This window comes from Amblyomma maculatum, chromosome 2 (genome assembly GCF_055883805.1).
Source record: "Amblyomma maculatum isolate TAMU_Amacu chromosome 2, ASM5588380v1, whole genome shotgun sequence".
Lineage (NCBI taxonomy): Eukaryota > Metazoa > Arthropoda > Arachnida > Ixodida > Ixodidae > Amblyomma > Amblyomma maculatum.
The window spans coordinates 220,070,245-220,092,037 of NC_139345.1; the positions used below are offsets into that span (position 1 = coordinate 220,070,245).

At 49.4% G+C, this 21,793-nt stretch overlaps 1 protein-coding gene across 8 annotated transcripts in view; it reads left to right on the forward strand.

Annotated features, from left to right (window-relative positions):
• Positions 1 to 21,793, forward strand: part of LOC146201321 (uncharacterized) — a 464,239-nt gene that overhangs the window by 189,526 nt on the left and 252,920 nt on the right. For all 8 annotated transcript variants that reach the window (XR_014705310.1, XR_014705311.1, XM_084595762.1 and 5 more), the window contains one exon: positions 8,186 to 8,323. Coding sequence is in view for 6 of the 8 variants with exons in the window: in XM_084595762.1 (XP_084451888.1) it covers positions 8,186 to 8,323 (138 nt within the window). In the remaining 2 variants the exon portion in view is untranslated. The remainder of the gene's footprint in view (positions 1 to 8,185; positions 8,324 to 21,793) is intronic.

Genomic DNA, 21,793 nt, shown 5'->3' on the forward strand with positions numbered 1-21,793 from the left:
CCGGAAGCGTATACTCGCAGGAAGGATTGACAATAGATGTACAGCAAACCAAGCTCACAGCACATGGTTTTAATTTCGTTAAGCTTAATTTCGTTCAGGTAGGTTGCATGAGGCCAGTAGAGACGGCTAATTTCCAAGGAACAATTAACTTTGGTTAACAATTAACCAAGTAACTGAATCAGTGGGCTGCCTTGGCAGGCAACAGATTGGACTGCTTTCGAATGTGATAACACTTACTGCAAATTAAAGGTCCACTGAAACGACCACCAAGAAGCCCCTGATAAACGTGTTCAATGTGTAGAACAAATCTTTTTGAGCATTAACCCAAAGTATGACTCCTTGGAACAAAGCCAGCAATTTATTATTAATTTTTAAAAACAGCGTTTTTTGAAATTCGCGGGCAGAGAGGTCATCGCTTGGCGGTGTCGCATGGAACTATTTCCTTAAACCGTGACGTCACGGGTGAGTTGACTGGCAAGGCTTTCTAGAAGCTGCCATTCACTGCGGCCACTGCAGCCATGACGTCACGGACACACTTCCGGTAGCTGTGAAAGTTGTCTGCTCGTGCGCTGCTCGAACTATGTGCAGGCTGTTGTTACACAGCTCGCCGCATTTATCGGTAAGGCGGCCATTGCCCATCAAGTACGACAACCGAAGCGACGCAGTGATTGGCGGAACGAAGCTGCATTTACAAATATCTTATTTATATAACGGGGTTTCAGGAGTACCGGAGTGTCGTCCGACGAGGCGTCAACAGCACGGTCAAGCACCGCACGATGGCAGCACCTCCTCGACCGCCGTAAACACCGCCGCTGTGGCCCCTCTTCCTGCATACCGTATGCGAATGACACGGCGGATCGTTAGCACCGATGTCCGAAATAAAGCGTGCTAAAATTTGTTGGTGTCTGGAATACTGAGTCGAATATCAAGTATGAAGCCCTCGTGAGAATCGCTGACTAGCAGCAAATTGCTGGTCAGAGCGATAATCGTGATACAAGCAAGTTTCTGCTCAAGCCAGCTGCCGCTGGTGCATTTCGGCTCATCCGATCTGCTTGTACTAGATCTGCGAATAATGCATCGCCAGAGTTAATCCTATAATTATTTTACTATGGCAGGATAGGATTCACAATAAGGCAGTTTCATAAGTAGACGATTTACGACAGCGTTGATCAGTTACAAAGCGCCGACCGCCTTAGCTTCGAAGCGAAACAATTTATTCCTAGTGACGACTAGGGACGGTCACGCATGACGCCATTGTTCGCCGCGCTCACATGCCCCACCCCCGCGGTAATTGTGTAATGTGCCTCAGCCTACTCGCGGCACCCCGTGCTGCAAGCGTTGCAAACTCGTGTACTTTCATAGCTAAGGCCGCGCATTTTGTGACGTTCTGCTCAGCAACAAGCCGTTCAAACAATACTGCAGGCAAGACAAGGATTCAGTATGCAGTCGCTGCACTGTCGGCCGTAATCGAAGATGTCGTGTGGCACCATATTCTGTACATTGATCTTTAAACGTGATACAGTGGGCAAATGATTAACTTTGTGAAGCAGACCCGCTCGTACGTTTCGCGCACTCGGGCGCCGACGAGTAGCCTCCGTCAACAGATGCCGCCATAACCTTGGTTAACGACGCAAACCGAGGTCGCCAAGCTCGTTTTGCTATAACCGCGGTTAGTGGTGTAACCTTAGTTATGTCCGCCGTGTAACATGGGCTAACCACAGGTTCACGGTTACACTAACCGTCGCTGCGCGAACTAGCGAACTGATCAGGCGTGTGCTAGCGAGGACGGGCTGACGCGAGTACGCCAGCGAGTGAGCACGAGGCAACCGGAGGTTCGTCGAAGTGACGTATTTCTGGGCGGAGCTTTGAACTTGTTTGTATTCTTTCTTTTTTTATGGTTCCCTTCGGCGTACGAGTTGAGAGGGAAAATTGGAAGGGCCATTTTTAATCGCCGATATCTCTGGTGTTGCAGAAGCTAGACCGAAAATTTTTGCGGGAGAATGATGGGTGGTTCAATATCTATCAGTGTTATGGCGTTGTTTACCCTTCTTGGTGACCCATTTCAGTGGACTTTTAACGGACATAAGAAAAGCTTCTTGGGCGATCCTGGCAATACCTACAGTGTCCACCTGAGAGAAAAAAAGAAAATAAAAATATTGCGCATGCATTGTGCCCTAAGAAGACACCATGAAAATTCATAGGCTTTACGAAAGCAGGAAACTCTCACTGCATTATCACAGATGCACGAAAATGCTATCATATTTCCCCATGCTCGAAAGCTGTATAACAAAAGCAGTGTGCTACAGCCTTTTTCATGTCTAAAGAACACTTATGCCTGCTTTAACTTGTAACATTCAGCTAACGGCGCCCCAGAGTACAGCATCGCTGCGCAGAATTCATGCAAGCAGGACCAGTTTCTCCCGGCCGGTTTTCATACCTCCTCTTCTAGACAGTCTAGCTATGCTTATTTGCTTTCTTGGACTGAGAAGAGTCACTTGTTGAAGCCTGCAAAAGTGAAAAGAGACACTATGCGTCATTCTATTTCCCAAGTGCTTTTTGGCAGCTTCGCTTTCAGCGGCTTGGTGTGACTGCTGAGGAGGACTGGCAGCAGTCTTTGCATCCTTCTTTCCTGGTTCCCCTCCACTCGACTTAGGATTATCTACATGCACCAGGATGTCATTTCTGCATGTGTTGTGTTGAGTGTATGACAAAATGAGAACGAGCTACAGGCATTTGTTCCTTCCCTGTTTGTCTTGTCACCAAGGAGGATTAAGAGTTGCAAACAAACTGATCAAGTTTCAATGCAGAAGTGCTAGCCATCGTCCAAGAGGCTGTGACACTTCTTGACCTACTCTAGGTCTAATAGAGGCGAAACTTCTATTCGACCACAAGAAACTTGTGGAAACTGGTACCGTTTTCTTTCTTATGCCTCGCAGCACAGCCAACAGCACCACAAATTGTCGGAATATGGCGAATTACTCTCAAAAACAAGGAAGCGAGACACATCCAGTGTGGACAGGGCTGACGGCTGTATGAAGGAAAAAAATCTCCACATTTGATGGATTTTGCATCAGTTTGCATGCAGTGCTAGTGTCCAGAACCCATGCCACTTCCCTGGCCTCACAGTGCATTCGTTGATCAAGCAGCTTACCATGCATCTACATTTCATGTGGAAATGTACAGCTTTTTCAACTTTTCGATGACATTGGCGAGGTGGAGTCATTCATACTGAAACATTTGTTCGCCTTCTTTACACATATCGCCCTTGGCTGTTTGTGTCTTGGACAGAAGAAAACTGATAAATGCCACTTAGCAGCGTGCTTATTGTTCATGGGAGTACAGTCGAACCCGGATATATCGAATTTTGGTTATATTGAACTCACGGAATATCCCCTTGAAAATCCCATGTAAAAGTATAGGAAAGCCGCGTCATATATCTAACTCAATTTCGCCGGTCGTTCGATATATCGAACTCCGCACCACGCACTGGAAAGTGTGCCTTTCCCAAAGACGATCGCATCACCCTCGGCCGTTTGCCGCGTGATGTTTTCAAGCCGCGCGCGGAAGTAATGAGAGGGGACAGTTCAGCTAGGGCAGCGCCGCGCCCATTCCCTAAAGGCGCGCGCATTTGCGGTTATTGTTTCCCGCGCGCCAGCACGTGACGTTTGCAAGCCTTGTGCGTGAATGAACCAGAGAGAACCGGTGGGAACGAGTGGGGAAAAACGCGACAGAGCGAAGCGCAAGGGTGTGCCCATTCTTTTGCCAAGCTATCTCTCCTTTCTCTTTCCCGGCCTTCGTTCGCAGTAGCACGCGCTACGCATGCGACAAGCCTGTTTTTAGACAGAACGTCGGACGCTTTCCCCAGCGTGTGTTGTCAACACTCTGCGCGCAGCGGCTGACGTGGCTATGGCGCCTGCGGAAGTTAACAAGAGGCAGATTTTTTTTTTTTTTTCCCCCGAGAGTCGTCTATTTTTATCGTTGTGCTGTACGCGCGGCGTAGTGTAAGATATGGCGTTACGAAGCGGCTTTTTTTTTTTTTTTTTTGCGGGAGTCGTTTATTCTTGCATGTATGAATTAACGAAAGCACGCGGTCAGCTGCGATCATGACACCGGCTTTTAGCATTTTTCGCTTCAAACCAGATTTGCAGCTACTGTATCACGCTTTCCAATATTTTGTGGCAGTGGACTACGCCCGCGGCGTGATAAATCGAACCAGGCTTGTGCAATCAAGCCATCGCGGGCAGGCTGCCAAGTTCGCTCCCCGCCGCCGCAGGAGCTATAAAAAGATAAGCACGTTATCGCTGCGCAGCATCTTGGCACGCTGCCAAGAAAGAGCTAAGGATGAAATGACCCAAACGGAGTGCGACATGCAAGCGAAAACGCTGGCGATATCTGCCGCGGTGACACAGAAACCTTGTTTCGAGCTGCTGCGGTGGCTCGAACGGCAGAGGGACGCAGTTCCAACAAGTTGGAAATTTTTCGCTCTGTCGCTGCGGCTCGTCGCTGAGACCGCTCAATCGCTTGCATGTGAGCGCGCTCAATCGCTTGCATGTGAGCGAGCTGGCCTTAACGCCTTTTTTTTTTTTTCCAAATTCTCGAGTGCAAAAGTAAAGGGTGGGTTCATTATGCGAGTGAGTTGATTACGAGACAAATGCGGTATCGTTTTTTCGCATCGTAAGTGCTGTACCAAGCCGATTTCTGTATATCGAATTATCGATATATCGAACTATTTCGCGATCCCCTTCGAGTTCGATATATCCGGGTTTGACTGTATATGATTTCATGAGACCATGTCACCTTTCTAAAAAGAAAATAAGGAATGTTGTGATGCATGCCTGTTTATTTTTCTTTGGAATGCGGACTTCTGATCACACTAGTAATGGACTGCTCCTATGAAAGAGACTCCCTGTCTTTTTCTCCTCTGGCTTTTTACACAAAGGTAATGATGTGTTTTCTGCTCCCCTGTGTTGCCACAACCTGCCAGCATCCTTGGTCACGTGTGGTCATGAGCTGTTTTCACCTTTACTGGGCTGGCTTGATCTACCAGTCAGCCTTGTGCATAGGTCGGCAAAATCACGTCTGCTCACTCAGGCTTACTCAGAAAAGTTTGGTCCATCTGTGGGCTCACTCTCACTCAGACTCGGAAGGCCTGGACTCACTCACACTCATGAACTCAAACTTACGCAAGCTGGCGACTCACTCAGGCTCACTCAGACTCATGAACTCAAACCCACGCATGATGACATCTCACTCGGGCTCACTCAGACTCATAACTAATCTAGGCTTACTCATTCATTTCAGCTCAAGACTCATTTGAGCTCACTCTTTTCGACCCACTCATTTTTGACTCGCGACTCATCTGCACTCACTCATTTCAACTCACGACCCATTTGAGCTCAGTCATTTCGACTCATCAGGACTCACTCATCATGGACTCACTCATTTGCACTCGTGACAAGTAACGAGTGACGGTCCTAAAGCTTTTATAGGTAGGCGGAAGGCAGTACAGATAAAAATGCGGGAAATAAATAGAAAAAAAGTGTAACATTATATGGTTAGACTGTTTTCTTCTGTAATGAATGAGTTGAAAGGTTACAGGAAAAGGAAAAAATATGGTAGGGAGTATCTCTTTTAAGCTGGTTATAGTACGAAAGCACGGTCTTTTTTGCTATAGCACGGGCCAAATTTTGGAAATGGCTATGGCCGATTTGATGGTTGCCGTCTTGTCGGGCACAGTCAATAAATGGTTGGATACCAATCTAAAGGGGAAACTTCGAAGGTGGCCTGGGCCAAATTCTGGAAATGGTCATTCCCAATTTTATAGGTAACCATAGTGTCGAGGATGGTCAATGCAATTAGGAACTGATTGCTTTTGATGCAAATTGGCCAAAATCAAATTTCGAGGGTTGGTAAACCTTGTGTGACCCGAACCAGAATTTGGAGGTCACCATCGTGTTCGCCGTAATAGAATTATGTTGTACAGGGTGATCCACTTCTAGCTATAACACGGTCACTGCTTTCAAAGCAGCATTGTGCAGATGCAGGCGCTTATCAAAGAAAAGCGATATATGCACAGTAGGACGCGGAGGTGATGCTTCGCATGGCCTGCCGCCTAGCTTTATGGAATGGCTGGGTCAGACGCAATGAGGCTTTAAAAGCAGTGGCCATGCTATAGCTAGAAGTGGATCACCCTGTACATTCATTTTGGTCCGAAGTCGGCCGAGGTCAATCTACTCGGGTGAGTGGACCAATTTTGAGGATGGGCCCGGTCAAATTTGGAGGTCATCATTTTGTTTGCCATAGTCATATTAAATTGGACAGATTTTTGCCCAATTCAGTCGAGCTTAAATTTCGGCGGTGGGTGGTCAAAATTTAAGGCGGCCCTGGAGGTCACCATTGTCGGCACCGTAGGCGAGCTATGTTGGATGTTGGACAGGTTTTGGACAAAATCGACTGAAGCAATATTTGAGCTATACCGGAATGCATTTAAATTACTCACATACGTAGCCACGTATTTGTGACTTCCTCAAACAGCCTACCTAATTAGAGCAATGGCACGCAAAAAGAAATATCGGACAAGATTCTTGGTCCGTGGTGGTGAGCCTATGACTTCTTTCGCAATAAGAAAGAACGTTAAAAAATGTGTTTACGCAAAGGTCTCTTCGAACTTCATAGCCTGATATTATTAGCTAAGCACTGCTAACCTGGCTCATTCGAATCGCTGTGCACCAATGAGCAGTCAACCCGTGAAATCATTTGCGAGATATTCCAAAAAAATAAACAGCAAAGGAAGAAATATATAGCCACCGCATACAACACGCCAACGAGAACAAATGTTCGATTAACCTGCATTAATCGCCATAGTCAAAATCATTGCGTAACAAAAAACAACGAAATTGCTCTACATCATCAGCTCACTAAGACGCTTATTCATTATTAGAACTACACAGGCAATTCGAGTCCGCTAGGATCTAATTTTTTTTTTATTTTATTTTTTTTGTACATACTGCAGCTCCATCTGGAGCTATAGCAGGAGTGGGGTGGGGGAGTGCATACTTTAAGAAATGACAAAATGAAAAGAAAAGAGACTTGTGCCCATTACTCACTCGATCACTTCAGATCATGATTCTTCAACCTCTGAGCAAGAATTCATTTGATTTCATAGGAACTTTCTAGGTCGGACTCAGCACGACTCAGATCATAATTTGAATGCGAGTCCGGACTCACTCACGACTCAGATCATGATCTAAATGTGAGTCCAGACTCTCGACTCAGATCACGATCTGAGTGTGAGTCCGGACTCGCTCACAACTCAGACCATGATCTGAGTGTGAGTCCGGGCTCCCTCACAACTCAGACCATGATCTGAGTGTGAGTCCGGACTCACTCATAACTCAGATCATGATCTGAGTGTGAGTCCGGGCTTCCTCACAACTCAGACCATGATCTGAGTGTGAGTCCGGACTCTCTCACAGCTCAGATCATGATCTGAGTGTGAGTCCGGGCTCCCTCACAACTCAGACCATGATCGGAGTGTGAGTCCGGACTCACGATTCAGATCATGATCTGAACGTGAGCCCGGACTCACTCACGACTCAGATTATGATCTGAATGTGAGCCTGAGTGAGCCCGAGTGAGTCGACTCATGAGTGAGTCCACCAACCTATGGCCTTGTGTGCATGCACACATGCATTTTCCCATTTTAAATATGGCTTGGCTAGAGCGGTTATGGTGTTTCTGTGGGTTTCTTTCTTTCCAAGTTTGCTTCCGAATGATAGTATTTGAACTGGTTGTGTGCTGTGACAGCACCTGTATTTTTACTGTAGAATACTCGGCAAAGCTGACAATGGTGTTACCTCCACAGTGTCATCTGTAGGCTGGGAGGGTGTCGCGTGCTGACTGATCAGAGTGGCCTCCTGGTAACACTCTACTGCCTAACTAGGCACACTGGCAGTGTGCATTAGATTTGTTGGCAAGACAGGTACTGCTGATGGTTATCATTAGAAACCTGACGGGAGCCTTTCCTCGTTGGTTCTCGCCTCCTTCTACCGAGATAAAATGTTGGCAGCCTCTGATTGTTTCGTTACCACATTTGGTGGGTACGCCTTAACTTGTGTTGCCTTATCTGAATTCGTGTGTTGTGCTGCACCTCAGGAGGCATTCCCCTGGCCTGTAATTGTTTCAGGTGGAACCTGTCCCAGCAGATAACAGGTGACCTGAACCACCAGGTGGAGGCCCTCAATGCGGAGAACGACCGGCTCCAGCGGGCCCTCGACCTGGCCGCCCATGTCACCCAGGAGCAGCGCCACGCCCTGGATCTCAGGTTGGGATTTCACGAAAACCACAATACAGTGAAAGCTCGTTAATTCGACCCCCGTTAATTCGGCACACCGCTTAATTCGACATGCACGCGAGGTCCCTCCAATTATACGTAGGAGTCTATGGGGCAAAACTCTCGTTAATTCGACCAAATTTTGCCGTGCGTCGGTTAATTCGACGTAGTTTCATAGCCCCGTAGCCCACCATTTCACATTTCACTGCGGAAGGGGTAAAAAAAAACAAAAAAAACACAGCCAAGAGCGTCGCTAGTGTGAAGCTGAAAAAAAAAGGCAGCATACGCCATCCGCACTGTCATCGCCATCAGCAGAATGACACGAGGGGAGCGAGGTCAGCCGGAAGTTCGTTCTTTCCTAGCCCTACCTTCGCGCAGTGGAGTCGTCGAGCTTCGCCTCAGCGTGTGTCGTCGCCACGTGCTTTTTGCATCTACGGTCATGCTTCACCTACGTGTTAACTGTGCTGCGTGTGTGTATAGAGTGCTGTGCCTGCGCATCTTGACGCTGAGTGCTGCTGCGATGGCGACACCAGTAAAGCGGCCGAAGTATGAAGTGAAGGACCTGGCCACAAAAGTGCAAATATTGAAGGCGATCAAGGACAGCGTTTCATGTCAAGACGTGATGAACAAGTATGGAGTGAAGAGGACAACCTTGGCTACGTATGTCAAAAATGAAAAGAGTATCTTGGAGGCGTTCCACAGTGAAAGCTTCAATGCTAAAAGGAAAAGACTGCGGATGGTGGCCCACCCGGAGCTCGAAGCCATACTGCGTTGGATCACAAATGCACGTGAGGCCTATCTCCCTGTGAGTGGGCCACTAATTTGTGCACAGGCTGAAAGATTCGCCGCAAGAATGAATGCGAAGATTTTAAAGCCTCCGAAGGTTGGCTCGCTCTTTTTAAAAGCCGGCACAATCTCACGTTCAAGAATGTGTGTGGCGAAAGAGCTGCTGCGAGCGAAGAAGCAATCGAGGAGTGGCGGACCAACGACCTGCTTGAACATCTGGCTGCGTATGACGCGAGAAACATATTCAACGCTGACGAAACAGCACTGCTCTTTAAAGCTCTCCTGGACACGACGATAACTTTCAAAAGTGACCCATGCACAGCAGGAAAACGCAGCAAGCAAAGAGTAACTATTCTACTTGCCACCAACATGACGGGAACAGAGTGGTTGCTGCTCTTAGTGATTGGAAAGGCGCAGAAGCCTAGATGCTTTAAAAACGCAAGGAACCTTCCTGTTAATTATCAAGCTAACAGGAAGGCTCGGATGACATCCAGCATTTTTCAGACGGGGCTGCATCAGCTTGACCGGCGTTTTGGAATGGAGAAGCGCAAGGTCCTCATGGTTGTAGATAATTGCAGGGCTGACTGCAAGGTGTCGGGCCTTGAATGGATCAAGCTGGTGTTTCTCCCACCTAATACAACCTCAGCCCTACAACCCATGGATCAGAGAATAATTCAGTTCGTGAAATGCATATACAGAAAGCACGTCTTGCAGCGCATGCTTCTGTGTATGGAAGCGGGGAAGAAATACGAGCTTACGCTCCTCAGCGCTATACACATTCTGGCTCATGAATGGACCAAGACGCCTCCAGAAGTGATCGCTAACTGCTTCAGGCATAGTGGTTTTGTATCACTGGACTGCCGTGCAGAGACACTGCCATGTGAGACGGCTGACGCAAACTCAGAGAACGACAGCTGTTTTGACAATGTCTTGCCTCCTTTTGTGCGGCTTGCTGATTACATCACCATCGATGATGGCGTCACAGTCGCCGGACAGCTGACTGAGGACGCATAATTCAGGAAGTTAAAAGTACCGGCAGCGACGATTCATCAGAAGATGATTGTGAACAGCTGCCCACGCCGTCGAAGCGCACGGTTAAAGAAGCCGCAGAAGCGCTGTCCGTTGTGGAAAAATTCTGCGAACAGATTACCGATTGCGCACATGCCACGGAGCATCTGGCAGTGATTAGCGCTATTGTCGCTGGTCAAATTCGCCCGAAAAAAACATATGGTCATAACTAACTTCTATACCAAATAAAGGTATGTCATTCAGGGGCTCATTTCGTTTTTTTTTTTTGTTGTTTTCATTCGATAATTCGACAATTTTTCACGGTCCCGTCAATATCGAATTAACGAGCTTTTATTGTAATATAATGCCATAACCTAATGCACGCAAGCTTGTTCCTTCAATAACTGCTCAACACTGCTGAGGCATGGAAGCTTTGAATCAATGTCTAATATATCCCACCCTTTTGCACCCTTTTATGGCTTCTTCTTAAAGGGACAAAGTGGACATGCAACTGTATGGCAAGGCCGCTCACAACTGTGTTTATATTCTCTGTGAATATGACCAAGTTAATCCGTCTTTTGCGGGAGGATGTGGCGCCGTGATGCGGGAGCGGGCGAGAAAAACATTGGCCGGCAGTGTAGCAGACGACGCGAAAGCGCACCATACGAAATGGCCACGTCAACGCAGGTAGAAAGCGAAAGCTCCCCCTTTTTTTTGGCCTCGGAGCGGAAAGTAGTGACAGTGATTGCAGTATATCATGTTCACGCAGTATGGGAGAATGTTACAGCGTTTTCACAATCCACTCATAATGCACGCATATACAGTCGAATCCGGATATATCGAAATTTGGTTATATCGAACTCACGGAATATCCTCTTGAAAATTACATGTAAAAGTATAGGAAAGCCGCGTCATATATCGAACTCAATTTCAATTTCAATCGAACTCCGCACCACGCACTGGAAAGTGTGCCTTCCCCAAAGACGATCGCATCACCCTCGGCCGTTTGCCGCGTCACGTTTTCAAGCCACACGCGGAAGTAATGAGAGGGGACAGTTCGGCTAGGGCAGCGCCGCGCCCATTCCCCAAAGGCGCTCATTTGCGGTTATCGTTTCCCTCGCGCCAGCACGTGGCATTTGCAAGCCATGTGCGTGAATGAACCAGAGAGAACCGGTGGGAATGAGAGGGGGAAAACGCGATATAGCGAAGCGCAAGGGTGTGCCAATTCTTTTGCCGAGCTATCTCTCCTTTCTCTTTCCCGGCCTTCGTTCGCAGTAGCACGCGCTACGCATGCGCCAAGCCAGCTCAGCCCGTCCTCAGACAGAACATCGGACGCTTTCTCCAGCATGTGTTGCGAACCCTCTGCGCGTGGCAGCTGACGTGGCTATGGCGCCTGCGGAAGTTAAGACGCAGCAGATCTATCTTTTTTTTTTTTTTTTTTTTTTTGCGAGAGTCCTCTATTCTTATCGTTGTGCTGTACGCGCGGCGTAGCTTAAGTTATGGCGTTACGAAGTGCATTTTTTTTTTTTTTTTTGCGGGAGTCATTTATCCTTGCTTGTATGAATCAACGAAAGCACGCGGTCAGCTGCGATCATGACAACGGCTTTTAGCATTTTTCGCTTCCAACAGCATTTGCAGCTACTGTATCACGCTTTCCAATGATTTTGTGGCAGTGGACTACGCCCGCCCCAAGCGCGGCGTGATAAATCGAACCAGGCTTGTGCAAGCCATCACGGGCAGTCTGCCAAGTTCGCTTCCCGGCGCTGCAGGAGCTATCTGAAACAGAGTGCGACATGCAAGCAAAAACACTGGCGATTTCTGCCGCCGCGACACAGAAACCTCGTTTTGAGCTGCCGCGGTGGCTCCAAAGGCATGAGGGACGCAGTTCCAACAAGTTGGAAATTTTTTGCTCTGTCGCTGCCGCTCGTCGCTGAGATCGCTTAATCGCTTGCATGTGAGCGAGCTGGCCCTAACGCTTTTTTTTTTCTTCCATATTCTCGAGTGCAAAATTGGAGGGTGGGTTCATTATGCGAGTGAGTTGATTACGCGACAAATACGGTATGTTTTTTCGCATCATAGGTGCCGTCCCAAGCCGATTTTTGTATATCGAATTATCGATATATCGAACTATTTCACGATCCCCTTTGAGTTCGATATATCCGGGTTCGACTGTATTATCTTCGTATTGTAAGAGCGTGTAGCGCGGGCCGTGTTCGATGTGACAGAATGAGACGCTCTCAGCGTGCAGGTTTTCAGCAGACAGGAGAGCGCGGAGGCAGAGAGTGAGAGAGAGGGATCTCAAAGAGCAAAGCAGCCAGGGGTTTGTTGATGCTGCAGAGCTAGGTAAAATCGTCTCCTGATATGCGCGGGGTGTCTTGAGTTACCGAGCACGCTGCGGTCACAGCGGCACCGGCATGGTGCAATGGGCGTCGCTTCCTCCTCGCGTCATCTACAAGCGTGCAACTATAGGATTTCATCTGCGAAGCTTGGCAGAGAGGCACTTATACACACCCCCTGAAAAAGGCATTGTCCCGGCCGGAATGCACACCTGCAGGAAACGCGCGGCATTTTTCTGGCAACGGATGATTCAGCCGGTGGCAGCGGTGTAGCGGTGGCGTAGCGGTAGAACATCCGCCTCGCATGCAAGAGGACCGGGGTTCAAATCCCGGTGCTGCGCAATTCTCCACCGGATGAAAAAAAAAAAATCCGCGTGTCGATGGAATTGCGTAAACAGGTTTGGGGTGCGACCTGATGCCGGTGAACACTTCCGGCAACGAACTCCCTCACCAGAACAGGAGTTGGCCACCCTGGTGCAGTAATTGGCCGCAACCTCCTATGATAAGCTCCATAAAACCCTGGCCCTCAGTCACCAGCGGCTGCGGAACAACTGACCACGGCGGCGGTCAGAGCTGTGACGCAGCAGGGGGTGCTAAGAAAGCCTGGCTCCACTGGACAGGCCGCCATTGGAAACTGACCCTGGCAACGTTTAATGCTAGAACCCTAGCTAGTGAAGCTAGTTTAGCAGTGCTGTTAGAGGGACTAGAGGGCATGAAATGGGATGTCATAGGGCTTAGTGAGGTTAGGAGGCCGAATGAGGCATATACTGTACTGAAGGCTGGGCATGTACTGTGTTATCGAGGCTTACCAGAGAGGCGACAACTAGGAGCAGGTTTCCTTGTCAATAAGTATATAGCGGGTAATATAGATGAATTCTATAGTATTAATGAGAGGGTTGCAGGCATCGTAATTAGGCTTAATAAGCGTATAAACTGGAGGTTGTACAGGCCTATGCACCTACATGTAGTTATGATGACCAGGCAGTTGAAAGCTTCTATGAAGATGTAGAATCGGCAATGCGAAAAGTAAAGACGCAGTATACTGTACTAATGGGCGACTTCAATGCCAAGGTAGGGAAAAAACAGGCAGGAGACAAGGCAGTAGGTGACTATGGCATTGGTTCTAGGAATAGCAGGGGGGAGTTACTAGTTGAGTTTGTAGAGCGCAATAACTTACGAATCATGAATACCTTCTTCAGCAAACGGAAGAACCGGAAATGGACATGGAAAAGTCCTAACGGAGAGACTAAAAATAAAATCGACTTCGTTATGTGTTCAACCACCGCCATTATGCAAGATGTAGAGGTAATCGGCAAAGTGCGATGCAGTGACCACAGGATGGTGAGGTCCCGAATTAGCCTAAATCTGAAGAAGGAACGCAACAGATTAGTACGAAAGAAACCCATCAATGAATTAGCGGTGAGGGGGAAGACAGAAGAGTTCAGGATCTCGCTACAGAATAGGTTTTCAGCTCTAACTGAGGATGGCGACATTACCCTAGAGGCAAGGAACAATAATTTCAGAGATATCATTACTGAGTGCGCGATAGAAATAGGCGGTAGGATAGTTAGAGAGGATACCGGTAAGCTGTCTAAGGAGACGAAAGATTTGATTAAGAAACGGCAGAGTATGAAAGCTTCCAATCCAACAGACCAGATCGAATTGGCCGAGATATCAAAGCTAATCAATAAGCGCAAGGTGGCCGATATAAGGAAGTATAACATGGAGAAAATTGAGCATGCTGTAAAGAACGGGGGACGCCTTAAAGCGGTAAAGAAGAAATTGGGCATAGGCAAAAACCAGATGTATGCAATAAGGGACAAGGCGGGCAACATCATCACTAATATGGAAAAGATAGTCAAAGTAGCCGAGGAGTTCTATACAGATCTCTACAGTAGCCAAAGTAGTCAGGACCGTAATGAGATTGGCGGTAGGGAAAAACAGTCAGACGTTCCACCAGTGACGAAGGACGAGGTCAAGAAAGCACTAGAAACTATGAAAGGGGGGAAATCAGCTGGAGAGGATCAGATAACTACAGATTTGCTGAAGGACGGGAGGGATATCGTGCTAGAAAAACTGGCCACCCTGTATACGCAGTGCCTGGTGTCATCGACGGTACCGGAACCATGGAAGAATGCAAACATTATCCTCATTCACAAGAAAGGGGACTCTAAGGACCTTAAAAATTACAGACCAATCAGCTTACTGTCTGTTACGTATAAGGTATTTACTAAGGTAATCGCTAATAGAATCAGGACAACCTTAGACTGCAATCAAGCAAAGGATCAAGCAGGGTTTCGGAAACGGTACTCTACTATCGATCATATCCATACCATCAATCAGGTGATAGAAAAATGCTCGGAATATAACCAGCCCTTATACATAGCATTCATTGGTTACGAAAAAGCATTTGACACAGTTGAAACCTCGGCGGTGATGCAGGCATTGCGAAATCAGGGGGTAGACGAGCCGTACGTGAAAGTGCTGGAAGATATTGATACCGGGAAACGCGAGACCAAAGTGATGTGCTCAGTGACAAAGACGACGATCAAGGAACGCAGGCACGACGAAGCGTTGAAAAAGAGAACGACGCTGAGAGAGCGGATTCTGCACGGCTACCGAAGTCTTGCGTCCAGTTCAGCCCATCGTAGTGCCGTCACATTAAGTACATCCCCGTAACATCTTGGTGGAGGTCGCGGGTTCGACACAATCTGACGCTGGATCTCCGCAGTGGCCGTCACATCAGAACCGTTACGATGACAACCGACGCGGCTCCATCAACCTCCGCAACTCCAACTGTCGTCGTAGCCCACCCCCGTGACCCTGGCACATTCTGCGGTACAGATGAGGTAGACGTCGAGGACTGGCTTTCGCTTTATGAGCGTGTTAGCCAGCACAACAGGTGGGACGCCACGCTGATGCTGGCCAATGTCATCTTCTACCTTACCGGAACGGCACGCGTGTGGTTCGAAACACACGAAGCAGATATACCCTCTTGGGATGTTTGCAAACAAAAACTCCGTGACCTGTTCGGAAAACCAGTTGGCCGTCAACTCGCCGCCAAGAGGGACCTCGCCACACGTGCCCAGACATCTACCGAGCCTTACATTACGTATATACAAGACGTTCTGGCCCTCTGCAGAAAAGTCGACAAAGACATGACAGAACCTGATAAGGTGGGGCACATCCTCAAAGGCATAGCCGACGATGCCTTCAATCTTCTACTCTGTCGGGACTGCTCTACGGTTGACTCCGTTCTGCAAGTTTGTCGACATTTCGAGCAGGCCAAACACAAACGCATTGCACATCGCTTCAATCGGCTCCCCAACACTGCCCCTAGCTCCACGTGCGAGGATCTGCCGACCCTAAGGCAGCCTTCCAACACTGAAAATGTGACCCGCATCGTGCGTCGTGAACTGGAAGCGCTCGCTCCTGCTGCATCCAACCCGCCCTCTTCGGACAGTAACCTAGCGACGATATCCCTCATTCAAGCCGTCGTTCGTCAAGAGGTTGCTAACTTGGGCGTCCCCTATAGCCACAACGTGGAACCCCCCAGTTCGAGCCCCATCCCTCCCATGGTCGCCCACGCTGCGCCCCGCAACACCTACACGCCACGCTACCGATACCGCAATCCTGAGGAGTGGCGCACCCCTGACGACAGGCCGATCTGTTTCACGTGCTCACGTGTTGGCCACATCTCTCGCCACTGCCGCAGCCGCTGGACATCACCACCTCGACATTTCCCTTACGTTGACCGCTACTCTGATTACGGTCACCGCCGTTTCACGCCTCGTTATGAGCCGCCCCGCACCGATAACACTCCGCCTCCTCCTGTGTCCAGTCGCTCTCCTTCGCCGCCAGCCCGCCGTTCCCGTTCACCTCTTCCTAACCGCAGTTCCTCGCCGTCCTCTGCCGGCCGCTTCACGGGAAACTAGCCGATGCAGCTCCCGGAGGTGACGCTGCATTGGTACCCCGACCTGGAAATCCTCTGCCCATTTCTTCGCCCTGTAACCTCCTCTCCCTGCTCGTGGATGGTGTTCCCGTCTCTGCCCTCATTGACACTGGTGCCCAAGTCTCGATCATGAGCTCATCATTTTGCCGCCGCCTCAAGAAAGTACAGACCCCCGCCGCTTCGCCCACCGTTCGTGTTGCCGATGGCAGTACTGCTGCCGTCACTGGGCTGTGCACTGCCCGAGTCACCCTTGCCGGTCATCACGTCCCTGTTTTGTTCACCGTCCTCAACCAGTGCCCTCACAATGTGATCCTCGGCCTTGACTTTTTAACGGCCCACTCTGCCCTTATCGACTGTTCCAGCGGCCTTCTTCGTTTGGACTTACCTGTCTGCTCAGAACATCCTCCATCTACACCCCGCCTTCGCTCCACCGAGTTCGCTCGCCTGCCCCCTGACTCTGCTGTTTACCTACCTCTGTCACCTTTCCCGCCTGTGCCTGACGGTGACTATGTTGCTTGCCCTATCACCGAGGTCTTTCTTGACCGCAACGTCGTTCTTCCTCATCTCATCGTACGCGTTACACAGAACAACACCTACCTTCCTATCCTGAACTTCAGTCTGTCACCCCAAGTTCTCCCCGAAGGAATATCCCTTGCTACCTTGTCTCCTCTCACAGACTGCACCATTTGTGCACTCAATCCTGGCCCACATTCAAGCGTCCTTCCAACACCCGTACTCCCCACCACAATTACCGACCCTATTTCCGCAATGATTGCCTCTGACCTCAGCCCCGAACACGCTCAGGACCTGCACAACCTTTTGTTATCCTTCTCCGACATTTTTGACTTTGCTGCCGGTTCTCTGGGCCAAACATCAGTTGTGACTCACCGCATTGACACCGGCGATTCAAAACCTGTACATCGGAGGCCTTATCGTGTGTCCATTTCTGAGCGCCAAGTCATCCAGCAGGAGGTCGACAAGATGTTGGCCAACGATATCATCGAACCTTCGAACAGCCCCTGGGCTTCTCCTGTCGTGCTCGCTAGAAAAAAAGACAACAGTTGGCGCTTTTGCGTCGACTATCGACATCTGAACACGATTACAAGGAAAGATGTTTACCCGCTGCAGCGAATAGACGATGCCTTGGACTGTTTACATGGAGCCCGCTACTTTTCCTCTATCGACCTTCGTAGCGGCTACTGGCAGATTTCTGTTGACGAACAAGACCGCGAGAAGACAGCTTTTGTCACACCCGATGGTCTTTACCAATTTAAGGTTATGCCTTTCGGACTTTGCAACGCCCCTGCTACGTTTGAACGAATGATGGACTCCTTACTCCGCGGCTTCAAATGGACGACTTGTCTATGTTACTTGGATGACGTCATTGTCTTCTCGCCCTCGTTCGAAAGCCATCTTCGTCGCCTTTCTTCCATCTTGGCACTTTTCCGCCGTGCCGGACTTCAACTGAACTCAAAGAAGTGCAGTTTTGGTCGCCGCGAACTTAAAGTGCTTGGCCATTTGGTGAATTCCACCGGCGTGCAACCCGATCCTGACAAAATTCGTGCTGTCAGTGCTTTTCCATCTCCCCGTTCACCCCGTGATGTCCGCAGCTTTATAGGACTGTGCTCTTATTTTCGCCGGTTCGTCCCAAACTTTGCCGCTGTTGCTCGTCCTCTCACCAATCTCCTGAAGAAAGGCGTTCCTTTCTCATGGGGACCAGAGCAGGCTAACGCATTCTCCACCCTCATCGCTGTTCTCACCAATCCTCCTGTGTTGGCCCATTTCGACCCGTCTGCCCCGACGAAACTTCGCACCGACGCCAATGGCCACGGGATTGGTGCCATTCTTGCACAGCGACAACGCGGCCAACACTGCGTGATTGCCTACGCCAGTCGTCTCCTGTCATCAGCGGAACAGAACTATTCGATTACGGAACGGGAGTGCCTGGCTCTCGTCTGGGCCGTTGGAAAATTCAGACCCTACTTGTTTGGCCGACCATTCACTGTAATTACCGATCACCACGCCCTATGTTGGCTCTCTTCCCTCAAGGATCCTGCTGGCCGCCTCGGCCGCTGGGCACTGCGCTTGCAGGAGTATACCTTTTCCGTTGTATACAAATCAGGCCGGCTCCACCAGGATGCAGACTGTCTGTCCCGTTATCCCGTCGATCCCCCTTCCTCTACTGACCACGAGTCGGACCCCTGTGTGTTCTCTATATCGGACTTTTCTCACATAGCCGACGAACAGCGCTTGGACCCAACCCTCAGTTCTCTTATCGACCGCCTCCGCACACACAGCCGTGACTCTTCCCTCGCCCTGTTCTTCCTTCATGGGAATACGCTATACCGCCGCAACATGCGACCTGATGGTGCTGAGCACTTGCTCCTCGTTCCCCAACACCTACGCTCTGCCGTTCTAGAACAAATGCACGACGCCCCTACAGCTGGTCATCTTGGCCTCTCACGCACATACGATCGCGTGCGCCGGCGTTTCTTCTGGCCTGGACTCTACCGCTCTGTCCAACGTTATGTAGCCGCTTGCGACCTCTGTCAACGCCGGAAGAAACCTCCTGTGCTGCCACCTGGACACCTGCAGCCGATTGCTATCCCGACTGAGCCATTTTCTCGTGTTGGCCTTGACCTCCTAGGGCCCTTCCCCGAGTCCTTATCAGGAAACAAATGGATCGCTGTGGCCACCGATTACGCCACGTGATCACTCGCGCCATTCCAACCAGCTGCGCCACAGACGTTGCTGACTTCCTTTTGTACGACGTCATACTACACCATGGTGCTCCCCGTCAACTACTTACCGACCGTGGCCGCTGTTTCCTTTCCCGAGTTGTTGAGGAAATACTTCGTTCTTGCTCCGTTCGGCACAAGTTCACCACTGCGTACCACCCTCAGACGAACGGCCTTACGGAGCGTATTAACCGCACACTCACCGACATGCTCGCAATGTACGTATCCGACAGTCATCGCGACTGGGATATTAGTCTGCCATTTGTCACCTTTGCATATAACTCTTCGCGTCATGACACTGCTGGGTACTCTCCATTCTATCTTCTCTTTGGACGAGACCCCTTACTGCCCTTCGACACTTTGCTTCCCGCCGCTGGCCCCGTCACCACCTATGCCCGCGATACCATCGCCCGAGCCGACGCTGCTCGCCAGATTGCTCGTCACAATCTCACCGTCTCTCAAGAAGCTCAAAAACGCCGCTACGACGCTCACCACCGCGATGTGCACTATCCTCCCGGATCTCTGGTGTTGCTCTGGCTTCCGTGCCGTCGTGTGGGGTTGTGTCAGAAACTTCTGCCCCACTACACGGGTCCTTACCGTGTACTACGCCCTGTGACCGACGTGACCTATGAGATTGCACCGCTCCACCCAAAGTCACCGACTGCTAAACCCACTTCCGAAATTGTACATGTCGCCCGCCTCAAGCCATATTACTCCCCCTCCACACCGCACGACTAATACGCACCGGGACGGTGCCTTTTGTCGAGGGGGGGTAGTGTTACCGGGAAACGCGAGACCAAAGTGATGTGCTCAGTGACAAAGACGACGATCAAGGAACGCAGGCACGACGAAGCGTTGAAAAAGAGAACGACGCTGAGAGAGCGGATTCTGCACGGCTACCGAAGTCTTGCGTCCAGTTCAGCCCATCGCAGTGCCGTCACATTAAGTACATCCCCGTAACAATATATATAGTGGCTGCACAGCAACCATAGTTCTGCATAAAGAAAGTAACAAAATTCCCATAAAGAAAGGTGTTAGGCAAGGAGACACAATCTCCCCAGTACTATTCACAGCTTGTTTAGAGGAAGTATTCAGAGACTTGGAATGGGAGCAGTTAGGGATAATGGTAGACGGAGAATACCTCAGTAATCTGCGATTTGCTGATGACATTGCCTTGCTAAGCAACTCGGTGGATGAACTGCAAATAATGATTGATGACCTAGACAGGAAAAGTAGAAAGGTAGGCTTGAAAATCAATATGCAGAAGACTAAGGTAATGTTCAACAGCCTCGGGAAGGAATAGCAGTTTACATTAGGTAGCGAAATACTGGAAGTAGTAGGTGAATATGTCTACTTAGGTAGTAACCGCAGATCCGGACCATGAATAGGAAATAACAAGAATACGATTGGGATGGAGCGCATTTGGCAAGCACTCGCAGATTATGACTCGCAGCTTACCGGTATCGCTCAAGAGGAAAGTTGCATCTTGCCTGTACTCACCTATGGGGCTGAAACGTGGAGGCTAACCAAGAGAGTTCTACTTAAGTTGAGGACAACCTAGAGGGCTAAGGAACGAAAAATGGTAGGGGTAACATGAAGAGATAGAAAGCGTGCAGAGTGGGTCAGAGAAATAACTCAAGTTACCGACATTCTAGTTGAAATTAAGAAGAAGAAATGGACATGGGCAAGACATGTAGTGCGAAGAGAGGATAATCGATGGTCGCTGAGGGTAAAAAACTGGATTCCATGGGAAGGAAAGCGTAGCAGCGGGCGGCAAAAAGTTAGGTGGCCGGATGAGATTAAGAAGTTCGCAGGGGTCAAGTGGATGCAGCTAGCACAGAATCGGGTTAAGTGGAGAAATATTGGAGAGGCCTTCGCCCTGCAGTGGGTATAATCAGGCTGATGATGATGATGATGATGATTCAGCCGGTAGCCGGTTTCTGCCCTCAGGAGTCAGAACGGATGCGGTCGCAGTGGTGAAAAAATTCTCGGTGCACAGAGAATGGTCATTCTGTTGTGAAAGGATCCACAACCTTTCTGCTTCAGCAGCAATTTCTGCGGAATCAACGACTGCATGGTGACCTATGCGCATCTCCTACATATCGGATGCGCATCTCGGTCAGGAACCAACGCTGTTCTACGTCCAGAGCGATCCACTCTGCAAGTGATTGAGCATGAACCCTCCAGGAGACTCTTTGTGCCGGGCGGTTTCCTTGCCGTTGCTAACAGTTGGACGAAGATGACGATTATCAAGCTCCCTAACGAAGTGCATCTGATTGCGAAGGAACAAAATTCGGATGCTTTGGCATGCACGAAGGCGAGCCTTTAAGGTAAAAAAAAATGCTGTGCGTCGTGCAAAAGTTTCAAGTGTGTCATGTGCTCCGAGCGGCAAAAACACATACTACAGGTATGTATGTATCTAAAGGAAATATGTATAATGAAAAGTACCTACTGGAGTTTGCACCCAGCCTGTAACTCACCAGTCTTAGCTGCAATGAGGATTTCTTCGGTGCGTGTTTGCTTTAGTTGCGCCGGGGCCTGATGGCGATGTATTTTCTCGTTTCTTTTCTTTATGTGCGAAAGGGCTAGGTAGCTTAGATATCACAGGCGGCTGTGTGCGCTAGGCCGTAATATTTAGCAT